At 40.2% G+C, this 18,446-nt stretch overlaps 1 protein-coding gene across 1 annotated transcript; it reads right to left on the minus strand.

Moving 5' to 3' along the window:
• Window positions 1–364: 364 nt before the first annotated feature.
• On the minus strand, window positions 365–15,174 carry LOC103457434 (apolipoprotein B-100-like). Its single transcript, XM_008397549.2, has 26 exons — window positions 14,984–15,174; window positions 14,664–14,708; window positions 13,748–13,860; window positions 13,501–13,646; window positions 13,206–13,353; window positions 12,683–12,835; window positions 12,461–12,585; window positions 12,221–12,306; window positions 11,675–12,122; window positions 11,477–11,591; window positions 11,247–11,393; window positions 10,940–11,151; window positions 10,626–10,845; window positions 10,368–10,541; window positions 10,085–10,282; window positions 9,813–9,980; window positions 9,163–9,368; window positions 8,843–9,013; window positions 8,621–8,751; window positions 8,329–8,530; window positions 8,065–8,237; window positions 7,790–7,965; window positions 7,575–7,690; window positions 6,694–7,067; window positions 1,877–6,576; window positions 365–1,756 (listed from the first exon to the last, which is right to left on the minus strand). The coding sequence occupies exons 1-26, from the start codon at window positions 15,096–15,098 to the stop codon at window positions 638–640; spliced, it is 9,981 nt and encodes a 3,326-aa protein (XP_008395771.1). The 5' UTR covers window positions 15,099–15,174; the 3' UTR covers window positions 365–637.
• Between the last annotated feature and the right edge of the window lie 3,272 nt (window positions 15,175–18,446).

Genomic DNA, 18,446 nt, shown 5'->3' on the forward strand with positions numbered 1-18,446 from the left:
GACGATGGTCACCCTTCTCCGTTCGCGCACAGCATGTTCGTGGAGAACGTGATGCTAAATGACCTGCAGACGACCTGCTTCTAGACGGTTGGTAGGTGGATAGGTCAATCAAACTTTATTAATAGATTACAAACCAGCGTTCTGACAACTATCCCAGCATGCACCGTGCTCTTCTTCTTCTACGGATTATAAGGCGCACTGTCGGCATTTGAGGAAATTGAAGGTTTTTAGGTGCGCCTTATAGTGCGGAAAATATGGTAGGTTATATTTGAAACAAACTGGATGGACATGACTTGGTGCTTTAGACATAAGCTGAATTAAAAAGATTATTCGCAGTGCATGGTCTAAGAAATGCTCAGAGATATATGCAGTACAAACAGTTTATTGGTGGCCACATAGGGTTTAAATAGTACTAGACACAAAGGATGCACAGTTGGATCAGAAAAATTGTTAGTCCACCATGAAAAAAACACAATTATGCAGAAAAACAGCACAAAGACTCATACTAAAAACAGACATCCATATGACTGTAGAGTTTAGCTTTTTTATGACAATAAATTAACTATTGAGTTGGTTGGTTGTGATAGAAAGGTAGTTAATTCAAATACTTTCTTATGGGTTTTGTTGGATTGGTGAGTTAGTTGAATTTGGCAACAAATGGTAAAGGAATGTCAACCTCTATCTGTCTGTCACTTACTCTCACATATGATTCAACATTCTTGCTTTTTTCTTTGAGGGTCCTAATGACACTGTTTTGGAAAGTGTTGATGCGTTTAACGGAGAGGTCAATCCAGGACTGGATGTCTGTTCTAAGCTGTGAAGTTGACATATCAGCCATGATGCTGTGGATTTTATCAATCACAGTTTTGAGATATTCCTTAATGATTATGTGCAGCTCATCTACCCGTTTGGCAACACTGGCCAGGAAACCGGATTTCTTGGCATCACGGTATGCATCCATCACAAAGCTGGAGATGTTCTCAACATTTGGGGCTTTTAGAGTTTGGAAAAACTTTTCACTTTGTTCAACAATAAATTGCATGAATTCTGAGGATTTCCTAATGATGTCGTCCAGTTGGATGTCTCCAAGTTTCCTTATGCTAACAATCAGCTGTTTCTGAATTTTCCTCAAAGCAGTCATCAAGTCATCGAAAAGTTCTTGACCAGTGACAATGCTGTTAGAGCCAGGGATGGTGAATTCTACGGCTTGGATGTGATCAAAGACTGATGCAAAGATGGTGACAAAGTACTCAGGGAACTTCTCAACGACCTCTTCAGATACATCAGCAACAAAAGTGCTGAATTCATGGTAGACCTCAAGTCCAGAGAGCCTTCGGTCATAGCCAGGAATCTGGAACTTGGTGTGTCTCAAGAATTTAATCACAGCCTCAAGAACAAGCTCAACTTTCTTCTGGGACTCTTTGAGAATCAGAACGGTCCTATCTGTGACAGTTGTCATAAAGTCAGAAGAAGTAACATCAGACAGTTTTTCAACAGCCTTCTTGAACACTGCTTTACCCTGCCTTCTTAACTTTTCAAATGATCCCTTGAGACTCCTAACAAGCCTGTTGATCTTGTTGTTCATCTTAACAGCGGCATCGGAGACCATTTCCAAGGATACTGGCACCTGTTTCTTCAACCCCAGCATCACCTCATATGGTATCTCCATATTCCAGGTCGTCTGAAGATTCAGCTTCTCGGAGTCCATTACAGACATTTTGAGACCCCAGATGTTGATGTCTGTTGTTGGTTCAGTCTGTTGAGAGGACAAGCATGAACAAAAACATAAAATTAGAAAAGAAAAAAATAAATATGTATCTTAGATTAACAGAAAATAAGCTTTTATTAATGAGCAAATGTACACATGTTCTCTTACCGGGTAGCGACCGTAGAGTCTAGCTTTTACTTGTGCTGGCCGCTTGGTCTGCATCTGTACACCAATGAGTCCTGCAGATGGTGTGGACATGGAGACAACAAGGCCATCTACTGGATTTCCCTTAATTTCCTGTTTGATTTCCATAGTGAGTGAAGGCAAATTGATCTTTGCTGCATTGCTCACAGATGTTTCTACATTTTCATAACTCAAGATGATGGTGCTCTCGTGGTTTCCTTCTAGCATTGAGTGCTGTACAGAAAGAAGAGAGGCCACCTTAAATTCTCCCTCTGTGTTAACATTGGTGTTGGCTTCAATCTTTCCAGTCAGAATTTCAAACCCAGACATTGAGGAGGCATCAAATTTGGCCTTGAGGCCATCCTGGTTGAGGATGCTGGCATCAGTTTTAAGTGTGATCACTTCTGTTACCATTGAGAACTCATAAGTCAGATCACCCATCACTGGGATCTTGATGCTCTGAACCTTGGGCAGAGTGATTTTTGGAACAGTCAGCTTGCTGATTGCAGATGGGATGTGCAGCAAGGGCATTGTGACAAGTGTGACATCAGGCAGGGGAATTGTGAAGGAGGACATGTCAAAATTCATCACTGGGACTTTGTAGGCAGGGATTAAAATGGTTTTTGGCAACTCAATGCTGTATTTTTCATACTCTGACATTGCTTTGTCATAAGATGAAGCGAGAATGGTGGCAGCCTTATCCTTGCCTATGAGCATTTTCTTGTGCAGGGCCCTCATGTTGGAATTAATGGCCCGGATGACTGGATCCAGATTAATGTTAATTGTGATCATCTCAGGGTTCTTAACATATTTGAGTTTGGAGTTGATGTCCAGAGTCTGCTGAGTTGTGGTTAGGATGTTGCTCAGGCCAGTGTCTTCCCACAGAGAAAAGCTCTCCACTCTCTGTGTCCTCATGTCAAGGAATGGCAGAGTTATTTCAGGAATAGTGATGGGTTCTTTCAGCATTTCAAGATCTGCCTCGGCATTGATTTCTGATTGGATCATAATTGCACTGTCAACATTGTCCATGGAGAACAAATGTGAGTATTTGTACTGATTAAACCTGCCCAGACTGGTCCAGCTTGCTCTGTGAATTTCCGAGCTCAGAGTAAAAGCAATATCATTCTGGAGGTCAATTTTTCCAGAGAGCTTGAATGGAAGAACAATCTTGGCCTTTCCTTTGTTCTTAGTATCAAATGTAAACTCTGTGGCTGAGATCAGAGTCAGTATAGAGTTTGAAAGGGTTCCTTCAATTTTGCCAACCAGTTCTGCATTGTGAGATGCAGTGAAATCAATTTTCATGTCTTCAGTCTTAGCATGAAGCTTAAGCTCTGCCACACTGCCCTTAATGAAAGGTGTATCAGTCTCCAACTTGGCATCAATCAGGATATGTCGGAAAATACTGATGTCAGCATCAAAACTTTCTTTAACATTTAAAAAACTGCTACTGGTGTCACCAGTGAGAGTCACTTTGGTGTTCTGGAGATCCATTTCTATCTTGATGTCACTCTTGTGTTTTGCTTCATCTGAGAAATCCCAAATTCTATAGTTTTCATTGAGCAAGTTATTAAAGGTAAGATGAATGCTGCCATCTTCAAGTCCAAAGACAGTCTTTTGATCAATCATCATTTCACTGAGGATGTTGAGGGGTGGAAACTTGAAATCATGTTTGTAGGCAGTGTCCATTTTGGCAGAAAATCCATTTTCCAGAGCAAAGAATCCACTGTTGACAAGCTGTGCCACATAGAGCTCTGTTGTCGCTTTTGCTGTGGTTTCACCAGAGGCTTGAGCTGATAAGCCATAAAAATTCATTGCGCCCTTGTGGTCAAGAGTGAAAGATGACTGCTGAACATTAATGGATTCCGAGATGGTCAAACGGCTCATTTTGGGAGCAGCAAAATGTGCAGAAGCAACTGCAGTGAAGTCTAGCACTTTGAGAGTAGAAGCAGCCCATGAGTTCAGGCTTACTTTAAACTCTGGGGTGGCCGGTGCAGTTGTGGTGTTCTCCAGCTCAGCCGTGGTCATGAGGTTGTAATGAGGGGAAGTAACTTTGAACCCACCATACAGTTTCCCAAAGCAAGGAATCTTGGTCATCTCTGCCACTTTGTCTTTCAATTCCACCACAAGAGAATCATAATCAAAGGACTTAATTTTCTCGATCGTTCTTGTGAAAAAGTCACTCAAATCATCAATAAACAGTTTGAAGTCAAAGGAATAAAGCTCATTCAAAAGTTCTTTTGCAGGCACCATAAACTTGTTAAGCAGAGGCTGGATGTCAACTGATCTGAGAGCATCAAATGTTTGTTGAAACTTCTCTCTGACCTGAAACTGCTTCATCATTTTTACAACCTCATCCATGATGGCCCCAATTATTTTTTCAATCTCATAGTTGGAGAGGAACTCTTCTATTTTGTTATAAATTGCATTAACCCTTGTAGGAATGTCATATTTCTTCAGTTCAGCTCCAACAGTATCCTTGATAGATGTCAGCAGATTAATAACTTTGTCAGTAGGGAGCTGGTCTGTTAGTCTGATGATTAAATTTCCCACTGATGCTATAAACTCTTTCAGGTCTTGGACAAAGAGGTTAAAGTCAAAACTGTCAACTGCTCCCTTTAGTTCTTCAATTTTGGCCTGAAACTTAGCACTGATCTCATACTTGGTGTTGACCTCTGTGATCATCTCAATACTGAGGTCCATTAGCTTAATCATTGTGCTTTTCATGTTCTCAATAACTGTGGGAAGGTGCTCAATAAATGGGATCTGAATGAAGTGGCTGTCACTGTTCTTGTCATACTTCACAAATCCAGAGATGGCGTAATCTTGGCTGGCCTCGCTGAAGAGAGGGGTTGAGACTTCTCCCTTCATATCAACAGCAATTCTCTCTGCATTGTTAGAGGCACTCAACATCTGTCTGAAGGTGTGTTCGTTTACAGTGGACGTCAACTCCAATGTGACCACTTGTTGTTCCAGGTTTAGTAAGCTGTTGAGTTTGTTGTTCACGTTGGTCTTCACGGTAGGTCTGTCTGTAACTTCATGGCTGGTTGAGGCTCTGTATTCAAGTGATTGTGCAAACTCTGTTGGTTCTGCTTTCAGGAGGAATTTGCTGTACAGTTCGCCACTATGTTTTCCAAAGAGGAACACCTCACCATTTGAGTTGAAAATTGCATCAATATTGAGTGTGAAGGGTGCTGCAGTGGTTTTAACTGTGCTGTCCACACGAAGAGATGGTGAGTTGAAGTTGGCCACATTACTGAACTTGATAGTCAGACCGTTAACTTCCAAGTCAGTGGTATGTGTCATGTGTGATCCCAGGAGTTTTCCATTGGTATTGCACTTTGCAGACAGGACTAAGTCAACAAACTTGATTTCATAGATGTGCTTGAGCTCTTCTTCTGAGAAGCTTCCCTTCAGTGTCCCAGCCAGCTCCACATTGTAGGGTTCTGCCTTGAATCTGGCATCATTCTCAAAGTTGACTCCGATCACTTTCAGTTCATTTTTCACCATAGCTGAGGCTGTAAAACCTTCCATGTTGACTGTGATGTCATGCATGTAGGAGTTGCTCTTGTCAAGGAAGTTGTCTGTTTTGGTTTGTAGGGTGAAAGATCTTAATGTTAGAGACAGGGAATGGGCATTTTCGGTCCTAATCTCCCTAAAAGATCCAACCATGTTGTTAGAGAAGACCAGCCCATCTTCGTTCAGCCTGAGGTTCACTCTGTTCCGCCCACTGATGTCAAACAGGCTGCCTTCATACATGCTGTTGAGATATACTTCTGTGCTTGAAAGCTTTCCCTCAACATTGAGCTCAGCCATGTTGTCTTGAATGGTACCCTTTGTTTTAAGAGACAGCGTGGCACCTGGCGCGCCAATTCCACCATGGAAAATATTCTCAAATGTGAATGGACTGTGCTGGGCGGTTGTTGTGCAGCTGGTGGTCAAGCCATTTGTGTTCAATGACAAGGTCGCTTTGTGAGAAGCAAGGCTAGAGAAGATCTTCATGGAGGCATCAGCATTGATCTCCAAACCAGACGGGTTCATTGTTCCAGTAAGCAAGGAGTACACACGGTTCTGCGTGTCTTCAGCTTGGTTCTCAATTCTAAGGGAAGCTTGTCCGTCAGACATGGAGAACGCCATCTGGTTACGAATCATCCTCTCAAGAGCCCTGGTCACAGAGTCAGACTGGATGGTAAGTTTGACATCCTTGTAGTTAACATTGAATTTTGTGGTGTGCTCAACCGGGTCAAAATCCATGCTGGTGGTTGATTCAAACAGAAATTCGTCATTTTCATAAGTTGATTTTATCTTGTGAGAGAGCTTCATTGGGCCAGATTTTACCATCAGCGCAATGTCCATTTTTGCTTTTTTCTTGGCTGGCTCAATAGAGAAGGTGTGGAGATAACTTGTGGTGGCGATGTTTGACCCAATGGAGATACTGCCATCTGTATTAACATCTCCAAGGAAAGTGTTTGAGTCAAGAGTGAACTGGGTGGTAATAGTCAAAGATGTGTCAAGACCCACTGGAGCAGCATTAGCAGAGATGCTGTACTGACCTGTTGTCAGTACATTGTCTTTGACAGAAATGCTTTCCAGCACACTGAAATGTGTGTTTATGAGCATGTGTGACAGGGATCCATCGAGTGTGACTTCAATAGTTTCCCTTTTTGTGTCTGTGATTTTGGTGGCACCTAAAACAAAGCAAATTGGTAAAGAAGTAGTTAGTTAAGAGTCACCCTTAATGCTGGTTCTATAAAATTAGCCAATGTTTTATTTATTTTTATTTAAGAAGAAAACATGTTAATTACCCTCAGTTGAGAAGGAGAGCAGTTTGATTGGACTTTCAGCCATGACACTGAACCTAGCCACGTATTCAGGAGACTCAGAAGTGTTATTGCCAGCTGTAATCAGTCCCTCCCAGTCATAATAGTTGCTGTTGACCTTGGCAGAGGCTTCAAACAGTCCCATCAGAGGCAGAGTGAGATCATGTTCAGACGGGATGGTGAAACTTGGAATTTGGATCTCCCGAGGGTCAACCTCCAGTTGCAGCTGAGGTACAAAAAAGCCTGGGATTCTGACAACAAGTGGAAGGCCTAATTCCTCAGAAGATTTTCCACCGAGAGGCAGAGGGATGGTCATCATGAAACGGTTCAGGTTGAACTGGTATCTGAGTTTGCTTTCACTGGTGAAACATTAAAAACAGGATACATGTTAAACCACAAGCATACATAGGCAGGCTACTTTTATTTATTCAAGACAATGCAGATGCAGGTATCGTCTGTTGCACTTAAATGTTTCTGATCATCAAGTAAATTGTAATATCAGACAAAGACGACCTCAGGAAATACAAAAAGCTAATTTCAGAGTGCCACAATATTGACATTTGTTCTTAAATTTCTTGAACTAGACAATGAGCCTTCTTCCTGTTGTCAGACATGTTCTATTTAAAAGTTTTAATGATTCTACAGCTCTGGCAGTAATCAGACCTAAATCATAAAAAACTCCTCTTGCCTCTTAATAAATAAAATAAAATGAAAATTACATTTATCATTCATATCAGATTATCTCTGGTTTGATAATCTAAGACTGATAGGTGTGACAAAAGAGCAAGACCCAAAAAATGCAAAAGGAACACAATACTTTTTTTATGACACTGTATTTGTGAACATGCTCATGTAAAGTTACTTACAAATTCATGAATAAGACTTCAGGCACTGATGGCATTTCCAGACTGCCAATGTTGTTCATCAGAGTCTTCATGTAAATACAATCCTCAGACATTTTGTCAATCCAGATGTTGGTGGCCTATTCAAAACACATACAAAGCAAAGATTAAAGTCAATATATAGACATTACATAGAAACTTGAAGCAAGCAAACTATAGTAGGATTTTATTCTTTTCACCTCAATTCCTTTGTTGACAATATGACGGAGTTTCATGTCGGTCTTCACAACCTTCTTTTCCAAGAGGTCCTCAGCAACCAAATTGAGCCAAGATTGGAGGGCTTTAGCATACTGCACTGGGATCTTTGTGTCAGCATTCACATTGGATGTCAAATAGGCCTCAGTTTCCTTCTCACCTAAAATACAAAAGTAGTTTTGCATTCAAATTTAGGATTGCAATCTGAAATTACCTTTCTCTGACTATGACCGGTGCTTTTTTCTTTTTTTTTTTTTACCATATTTGAAGGTGACCGCCTGCATGGAAGAAATCTCTGGGAGCTTAATATCACTCTTGATCTGCATGGTGAGACCATCTGCTTTGGTTACAGTAGCTCCAAGGGTGGCATCAATCTTCAGCGCTGGCACAAGAAGTTGAACCTGGAGCAACCCATCATCCATGGCCTGAAGTCTGCAAAGAGTAATAAAAACAAAAATTTGTCACACGTGCACATCAAAATGAAAATCAATGTTGTGAATGTTTGGAGGTTGGGTTTGCTCACTTGGCACGACTAATCAGGGATAGCTGTGGCACATTCTTGTTGGAGAACTCGATGGTGAGGGATTTGCCTTCTGCACTGCTGTCTGCCAAGCCAATCTTAAACCCAGCCTCAACATCAATGTCAGGTATCTGGATTTGAGTGGTGAAGACATTCCTGTTCCGGTTGTATTTCATGGTAGCTGTAGCCTCTGCGGGCTTAGCACCTGAAGTTATAAAAAATATATATTCTCTTTATTTTTGATTGGTGCAAATATGCAGAATCTCATGTAAAATCTTAAACAAAATAATCATACCCTCAGCTCTCAGGGTCATCTTCAAGGAATCCACGCTCTGGCTGCCGTCCGTTCCTTCACGGAGAAGTTTATAGGCAATGCTGGCTGTGTACTCAGAGATATCTTCAGCAGGCTCAATGTCAAGGGCAAACCTAAAACAGAAACAATCATAAAAAACAAATTTTAGGTATTGTGGTATGCGAATGCAAATGATAAACACGGGTTGTCCAAACTGTGTCTTACGCTGTCTCTCCATTCAGGGGGAAGTAGGGAGCAGCGTTCATGTCACGGGGGTTGGAGTAAAGCATGTTGGTGCAGTATTTGATTCCAGAGAAGAGAGTTCTGCACTTTGATCCGCCCTGTCTGTATGGAATCCTTGTGGCCTTGTTAGCATCCACAATCACAACTTTATTGCTACAAAATAAGAAAACCAACAGGAAAGGTTCAATCACCTAAAACAATGACCTGGAATGTATCACTTGGTGACATGGTACACGTAATACTAACTTGTATAGTTTAAAATGCTTAAATCATCAATTTTATTTATTAACTATGACGGTCACCTGATTCTGAAGAGCTTTGTGGTGTCCTTTGGAGCTGGTATGGAGAGCTTCAGCTCATTCTGCTCCATGGTGATCTTGGCTTTGAGGGAGCTCTCGTGGAACATGTTGGTGTGCAGCTCGACACTAGAGGCAACATATTCAGGGAAGTGGATTCCCATTCGGGTCATGAACTCAACTCCAACAGAGGGACTGAAGACCAGCTCCTTCTGTGAATGGAAGAAGATAGTATAACATTTCCTAGCATGGGCTTGTTTGTAACCACAACCATAGTGAACTTTAATAGTATGTTTAAGATGTTGTTGAGAGGGTTCCTCATTCTGTATTTCATCGTTTGGTATTTTGTATCTTTTCAATGTTGGAAATGAAATGCTGTCATTTACATCAAGACATTTCATGCCAACCATGCGCCAGTTTGAAATATGTTATAACAAGCCAATGACTTAAAGTTACTTTCCTAGAGTCTAGTCCTAATCTACTCTAATAAATGATCATTTTTAAGAGATTTGAACACATTTACATCCACAGCTCATTAAAATATGTAACAACAAATATGCTACAGTTGAAGTATGCGGGTGCTAAATGAAAATAAGAAGAGATGAAATGGCAATGAAAAGAAGTATATTTTGGAGGACAGGGATTAAAAGCATTACCATGTTTGGGGCGATGTGAAGACCTCCTTTGGCACCAGGAGCAAAAGTGCCTGACAGAGCGAATGTCATGGGCAAACCAGATGCTGTTGGCAAGGTGAATTTACTGTCCATGAAGATGTAGTGTGCAAACATCTCTGTGTCAAAGTTCGACAACCTATTAAGGTTAAACTGAAAGGAAGAACAAACCGTTTTAGAGCTCTAGAATTGTTGTGTTTAGGAGCAAACCTAAACCTATGTTAGAAAATATTGAAAACTGTTGTACAAAACAATACCTTGGAATGGTGCATGAACGTTCTTGCATTGATGATTGCATTTTCAATAATGAACTTGAAATCATTGCCCTTGATGTAACCCAGTTCAGTTCCCATGATGTTCAGGTAGGCCATAGCCTCTGGAGACTCTTGACTCTGCAGATTGCTCAGCAGCTTGTTGAAGTTGCGAGCAATTTCGCCCACAAGGTTTTCTGGAACCTTAGGAAGAAAAGCAACTCTGTTACACACTGTGCTTCAGGCAAACTGAGCTAGCAGCAAATGCTGAACACAAATAAGTACATACGTTTTGTTTTCCTGATTTGAAGGGGGCAACCCATTTTTCCAGAACTTCTTGAACCTCTGGTGGCATCTTCCCCTCAGCCCAGTACAGAGCTTTAGAAATGGTGTCAGGGAAAAACCCATTCTCGCCAAACAGAGCCTCGATGGTTGGCTCAAAGCCTTTTCCCTCCATGCCAAACTATGTGAAAGACAAATTTATGTCCGGGTGAATGGGTATTGATTGTTCAAAAATGTCCAACACGGGTCAGGGAGCTATACTTACCTCCCAAATATCCAAGCTGTATCCAAAAGCTTTCAGCGTTGTTTCCAACAGGACTTCCCTTGGCAACTGGTTATTGGGATCAAAAATGACATTGCCCTGAATACTGGCCTCCGTGTTCTCATTTGCAATGCCCAGTTTGTAGTTGCGAGACTTTGTGGTGTAGTCATGGTGTGTGGAAATGTCGGTATCTCCCAAAGCTTGGAGGATTCTGTCACCAAGTCTAAGAAAAAAAGAATTTACATTGTAGTTATTTTACTTAGCAAAGCACTTCATGGTACCTCAGTAAAATAAAACACAGAATAAGAAAATCTCACTTTTTTGTCTCTGATTCAGTTGAGCTAATGATGTTGTGGATGTGGGTGGACACAAAAGCCTTGATCTGCGTGTTCTGCTCCTGGGTTAGCAGCTTCTTCACCATGTCAAAGTCGCTGTCCTGAGGATCCCTCATCAGGATGAGGTAAGCCGCCAGGCGTTTCTGCACGGCGCCCTTGGGGTACTGGCTGACCCTTTGGATGTTGGAGCGGACCTGGACAAAAACAACAGCAGGTGGTTAATTTTCAAAGTAGCTGTATTTTTTTTAGTCACCACAAAATTGGAAATGCTGAGAAATGTTGGTGTTACCTCATCTGTCACGGACATGCGCCTGAAGGCCTGGATGGCTGCCAGTTGCACGGACAAAGTGGTAGCCGGCTGTCTCATGCACTTCAGCAGGATGTTCTTAATTTCAGGGTTAGCTGCCTCCATTGCATCTCCCATGTTACCAACAACCTGGATGGAACAGCATGAGTAAATGTTCGTTTTTATATTTAAGATCTTTATTTTGACAGGTATGTCCATAGTTGGTTACCTACCCTGAGGGTTAGGAAGGTCATCTCTTTCTCGTCTGCACAGTCTGCGCCCAGGAGGGACGCCATGTACTCATAAACAGCTGCGATCTCTGGGGTGACTCCCTCAGCTTTGTACAGTCTACAGAAACATGAAGAAGTAGCTGATTAGCTACTAATTCACAGCATAAATTACAACTTGAGTGTTCCGCCTCTCCCACATACCTCTTGACTGCATTGCTCAGAGCATACATGATGGGTTTGCTCTGTTTGTACTGAGCCATTGCCAGCATGTCTTGCACCATCAGGCGGGAGGGGTTTGAAAGCATTCCCAGGGCATAGACGAAAGCATCTACGTCATATGCAGCATGGTCGAAGTTTCTGAGTATTTTCAGCATGCCGCTGGTGCATTCTGGGGTGCCACACTGAACCAGAGCTTGCCAGGTAAGAGAACCGGAGACTGTCATCATCTCATTCACACTGGAGGTCAGGACGTCGGCGTTCAGGCCACGCAGTTCAGACACCAGCTTGTGGAAGAGACTGGCACGCTCCTCGCCCTCATTGGTCTCAGACAGCGTGTGCAGCTTCTGCACTGTGGTAATAACGGCATCCTTGGTCTGCACTGGGGACTTGTCATTAGTGACATCCATGGGCAGGAGTTTGAAAGCTTCATCTGGGTAAGTTTATAACCGAATTGATTAAAATACTACAGAAACGTGACTATGGTTGGTAAATTGTTTAAATTAATGCTCTGGACAACGGAGCACTTACTGTGGTCAAAGATTCTGTCGTTGATCTTGGAGGTTTCTCTCAACGTCACAGTCTGGCTCACTACTGCTGAAATTCCATATTCTTTCCTTTTTCCAGCAATGGTAAAAATGAAAAAAAAAAAGAAAAGAATGAATTACTTAATCAAATGTGGAAAGTATTTTTTGAATAATTTTCTAAGCTATGTATTTTTAAATCTGTCATCCATTACAGTAAAAGGAGCAAGGCAACAGGAAAACCTACTTGTAAGAGAAGGGCAGGAAGATGTGCTTCTCTGTGCAGGATCCACTAGTCATGTGCTTCTTCTGGTTGTCAAATTTGTAGTTACAGGTCTGAGTGCTGCTGATCAGTTTGGACAGAGGGTAGCTCTGAAAGCAAAAGACATTAAACAGATCAAAACTAGTGCTTTAGGCACAGTTTACGTAGCCGATATAGACATTAGCTAGTGGCAGCAGGAGCTCTCACCATGCCAGAGATGAGGGCCAGAGGGCTGGTGTTCTGTCTGCGGGCTACAAAGCCATCACACTTGGACAGATCCCTGCTGATGGTCACTTCACTTGTGGCGTCCGATCCGAGGTTGATGGTGAAGTCGGAGGAGCACACTCCATGTACGGTGGGCTGAAAAAACAACAAGAGGCTTTGTGAGGATTCAAAAACAAAGTTGCCAGTTTAATTGCAACTGTTCCCTCTGTCCCTAAATCAGATAATCAATGAACCTGAACGATTATGGAAGCAGGTGATGCCGAAAAGGCGATAGCTTATCTCGGACTTTGACCTGCATTTGGAGATTGTCACTGTAAGGACACGATATTACAGGGCAGGATTTATCACCCCCAGTTGGGGCGCCTTATCAACCCATTGTGCAACTTGTTTATCTTTACGTGACTCCACGTCACAAGCTTCATGAACTCCACTTGGCATAAAATAATTGGAAGCTATAAAGAGTGAAATATTAAATAAGGGGAGAAAAAGGAAGAAGTCTATGTACCATTTCTTTGGTCTCCTCCTTGTTAATTTCAGGCACCATGAGAGTGGAGATGATTCCCCTCTTGATGTTCAGGATGTTGACAGGCTCTCCCTCTTCAGGGAACAGCTTCACATCGATGTGCCCTTCCACTGCAACCTTCAAGATGTTCCTGGCAACACGTACAGGTTTTAAGTTCCACCCTGGCATTTGGGTCATCAGCTTATTTTTAATCTTTTGGTGACTGTGCCAAGACGTTGAACCCAAGAACACAGACAATAAAACAAATCTTTCCTGGACAGATAACAACTGTACTTACTTTGCCATTGCAGCTTTGAAATCCTCTGTACCAGCAGCGGGACGATACACTGGGTTCCCCTCCTGGTCCACATCAGTGATTTCGCTCAGAGAACAATCTGTTGTTCTGACGATGAAGCGACACGTCTGGGGCACATCGATCTCAACCTGTGCAGCAAATTAAACGTTTTGTTGTTACTTCTGTTACACGTTAAAAGCAATATGAGTTTCCGGACTTTCCAATTATAACTACAAGTTTTCAGACTTACTGTACAGGAGACTCTGGGTCCACTCTTGTTGTCTGATGCTCCATTTACACTGTTGAGGGTCTCGGCTTCGTAGTTGTACACAAACCGTCCAAAGTTCTTGTATCGCTTGGCCACTGAAAGCAGTTCAAATGACCCAGTTAGAAGATTTTAGTGTTGTTTTATACACAAAATCATTCATGAACATATTTTGTTCTAGTCTAAAACTAGGATTTGTGAAATTAAAACAAATTTACATTACAAGTTTTGGAAAAAAATATATGAAATCACGTATTTTTATACTCCCTTCTTATCTGTATCTTAATGCACTGTAGCATGTTCTAATATGCAGACTAAAATCTACTTTTTTTGCTCTTAATGATTTTCTACGTAGAGGTAAACTTCATAAATTACAGTAAAAAGAACTAAACCTAGAAATTTTATTAAATTAGGATTTTTGCAAAAGTTTCAGATAACAAAACGCAACATTTCTGTAATGAAGCTTATGTGCAGTAATAAAACAATTTTATATTTCTATTTGCATACATTCAGTAAAAACTAGCCAGTTATCTAAATTATACTGCACATTATTTAGTACATTATAATCAGCTTGACTTCTTAAAATAATCTAGGGAAAGCAAAAAGTGCATTTATTTTTACCCATAATAATTTTCTTGATGGTTAAATAATATGATGTTTAAGTTTAATAATAACAAAATATGTGTTTTCAATATAATATAATATAATATAATATAATATAATATAATATAATATAATATAATATAATATAATATAATATAATATAATGTAATGTAATGTAATATAATATAATATACACACAGATGCATCCATCAAAGCTTTCACCCTTTTGTCGGTTCGATAAGTCGGTTACATCTCATCACAAAACTGATTAAACAAACAAAAAAGTAAGACAACTCACAAAAGCAAACTGGAGACTGTTCTTCCAAACCTCCTACATTTTGCTCTGAAAACAAAGACAGTAGTTCAGCTTGGCAAGCAAGGTCAACAATCTAATTTTTAACACTAAAATTATTTTCTTAGTTATGTGTTTGTTGGAAAAATAGATGCCTGTTGAATTGTTAAGTTGACCTTAACAATTTAGCAGCAAACCCTGTGGTCATAAAATTTTTAAAAACAACAATAATAAAATTTAGCCAATATTTTTTATTTCAATTTTATCTACCGATGGATGATACATTTCAGTCATTATTAAACGCGACATGAGCGCGGCGTACTCACGGGCTAGGGTAGAGGTGCCCAGAAGCAGCAAAAGGCAGAGCTTATTACCCCACATGATGGGCTTTAGCTCCGACAGAATGTGGAGAGTCTCCCTCTTTCTCTGAAGACTAATCATTATGTCTGCATCTGTGGGCTTTTATAATCCCTAGTCTTACAGTATATGACTGCTTGGGACTTGCAGATATGCTGCCCTGGTTCCAAAGTCTGAGCCGTCCTTGTGGCAGGCCAAAGGTAAAGCAGACTTGTCTGTCAGCATTGGGTGGGGGTTTTTCAGTATTACTGTGTGAAATCCCTCCTTTTTCATTATTTTTAGTTCTAGATTATATAGGGCTTGTTAATAGAGAATGTCGGATTATTTATATATATATTATTTTCTTAGAAATGTGTCAGCAAATCGTTTCCATTTGCCCCAAAATTAAATGAAAGGAATCAGAACATCATGTAATCAGATCAGTGTCATATCATGGCTAATTTATTATCAATCCCTAACTTTTATTGCTTGTTTTCCTCAAAGTACAGCACACAAATAGATTTATCAGATATTAATTTTATAATTTCGTTGTTCATTTTAAAGTCGCAGAGATTGCCTTCAGGTAGAGGGGTCTTGAACCTTTGAAAGCAGATGTTCAAGAAACTCCTTCAGCAAACCCTGAAACTAACCAAACTTTGCATTTTTTTTTCCTGAAGATTCATAGGTCAAATACAATGTGATTATATTGATAGTTGACATTTCCGAAAACAACAAAGAAGGTTTTCTTACAGAAAGGGATGATAACCTTTGACCTACCAAACAGTCTGAAGCACACTGACAGAGAATCGAAACCTGAGTCACAATCTGTCGCACGGAGAGGGATTTTAGCATGCAGTAGAGCACATTTTGTGGGTTCATCCTGACTGATTGTTATGCTAGCAGTGAAAGTTTAGCTGAACCAATACAGGACTTCTTTTCTACACGGAGTTGATGGCGGGTTAAATACAGACTCATCCTAGAAGAAACACAAGTTAGAAGCTGCTAAATACGTGAGACTGTTATGAAGGTTTAAAGCATATCCATGTGAATCTGATTTTACATTTTTGTCTTCAAATCTAATGTTTAGACACACTTTCCATTAAATTTGATCTGAGCTTATGTTTTTTTTGTCTTGGCAAAGCAGAAAATGCGGGGGAAAAAAATTGAGTTTCTAAACGGTTAAAGCTGGAAAACATGCCCCAAAAAACTTGCAGCAGGATGAAGGTGGTTTTGCATATACATGCTATATTCCAGTTTTTATTTGTAAACATGTTTAAATCAATATGTTTTTCTCCGCACTTTCTAATCATTATTCTAACTTCTAATTATGCAATACTTTGTGTTGATTTACCGCAGGAAATCTGCAAATCCCAATGACATACTTGGAAAACGTTAGAATATGAATATTTTTCAAGTTTCTTGCTCTTGTAAAGAAAACGTACATTGCATTGTTATACATATAATTAAAGAAGCAAATATTTTATCTCTTTAGAAGACATTTACATAAATAGTTCAAATAGTTTCTTATATTTGGGGTATTAATTAAATATTTGGCTTAAAAGAACCAGATTTTATCATAAATTATAATTCAGGAGGTTCCTCTTGCATCATCTGGATCGAACAGAACCTTATCAAATCATCAGCTTGCTGGCTGAGACTTGCACACAGCTGGGCGATCCAAAACACAAAGCAACACTGGGTTTGGAAAGGATAAGCTCCTGGAATGACCTGAACCTCAACCGGACTAAAAACTGTGGAATCGACTTAAAAGCTGGATCAAACGTGGGAAAACAACCACTGAGAAAATTGGTTGGTGTCTGGCTAGAAATATGGCAAAACCTTGTTAAATAAGAAGACTCCCAAAAAACAAACCAAGACTTATTTTTAAACAGTAGAGGTATAAAAGAGTTGTGTTCATTTAAGATCACTTTCCGCCAAACAAAGAGGAAGAGAGGACAAACCTTGAATTAGAAGATATTTCTATGCTCAGATTTTCCTCTTTTATTTAGTTTAAACCTAGTTTATTAAGCAGTTAAAACTGCTTAATAAACTAGCAGTTTTAACTGCTAGTTTATTAGCAGCTTAGACTGCTTAGACCATTACTTATGGTCTAAGCAGGTTGATGGAGAACGATGCAAAACTCAACAGTTGGGAAAAACTTTGAGATTTTGAAGGTTTCATGCCTTCACGCTTCTGTCACTTTAACATTTAAATAGTAAACGTTTTAGGAGTTGGATTGTTATCACTTATCCTACTGTTGAAACATAAGTTATTGTAGCAGAGATTACTTTCTTTTTCTTTATTCTGGTTCCTTCTACCTCATAGCTATAAAATATTTTGTGTTGATCTATTACATCGGATCCCGATTAAAAACCACCGAAGCATGCGGTTGTTGCGTGACATGGGATGCGAGTGCTTTTTAAGAAATTGTATAAATTAACAAATCTTTAAAAATAAGGGTTAGGCTTTCGGGTTTAAAAGGACGTAATTGAACTTTAACCTCAAAAGAAAAAAAAAACTGTCTGCTGTGAGATCAGGTTTACTGCAAAACTGAACCCAAGATAAGTTAATCAGCACAGAAGGACTGTCTGTCTGTCTGTTGTTGCACAAGAGTGACTTCAGCACTGAGCACTGTAAAAACCGATTACACTATGCATCATAGAAGGAAGCCCACATTAGTAACATTGAAACTTTGAATTACAGATAAAGTTTGGCTGATTACTTTAAGTCTGGTGTACACATAAGAGCATCCACAGCTCATAAGAACAGCCTCAACCCCACCCAACCCGCAGCTAAGCCTCAAAGTGGCGTTCAAAATGTCTGCAGGAGTTGTGCATGAGTAAACAAATTTATTTGGGTGAGACATCAATAAAGTTCACAGAGTTGATTGAGGTTTCATTGTGTGGCCAGTGCAAATTAGTGTTGGATTCCACTGAAAACAGGGGTTCGTTAAAGTTTTGCATTCCCTAAAAGAGAAAGGCGAGTACATTAGTTACATAGATTTGACTATATCTACATGCTAGCTCAGCAAAATTTTCTCAAAGGATAAATACCTCATAGGTTTTGACTGTTCTGTGCATTACTCACCACATGACCTTTCATAAACTGGCAGAGTTTACACATGATATTAAGGAAACTTTGTCGCTAAAATATATCATATCCCACCAGAATATGGACCAAGATGATCTGAGAGGCATATTGGGATGGCAGTACCAGCAGAACCAGGTAGTAGACTCCTATACTGAGGGAGTCTGGAAACCAGCTGAACAGATGAAAAGGTTCATTTTGAGACTTAAACTTATAACTGCTGCTGTAAAGGAGGTGTGTTGCTCTCTGGTGTGACTGATGAGTGGAAACTAGAAAGAATCAAATCCTAGAAAAAACAAATCATTCTGAAAGGTGCAAAAGAGAGAAATATACATTTATATAAAGCTTTTCTTTAGGACATGTGTT

This window comes from Poecilia reticulata, linkage group LG21, assembly GCF_000633615.1.
Source record: "Poecilia reticulata strain Guanapo linkage group LG21, Guppy_female_1.0+MT, whole genome shotgun sequence".
Taxonomy (NCBI): domain Eukaryota; kingdom Metazoa; phylum Chordata; class Actinopteri; order Cyprinodontiformes; family Poeciliidae; genus Poecilia; species Poecilia reticulata.

Excerpts from the sequence above, each read along its gene's own strand:
- LOC103457434 (XM_008397549.2), bottom strand. The coding sequence starts at position 15,098 with ATGATTAGTCTTCAGAGAAAGAGGGAGACTCTCCACATTCTGTCGGAG. Across the intron at positions 12,307-12,460 it reads TTCCTGCCCTTCTCTTACAA|GAAAGAATATGGAATTTCAG; the intron begins GTAGGTTTTCCT and ends TGCTGGAAAAAG. Across the intron at positions 9,369-9,812 it reads TTCACATCGCCCCAAACATG|AAGGAGCTGGTCTTCAGTCC; the intron begins GTAATGCTTTTA and ends TTCCATTCACAG.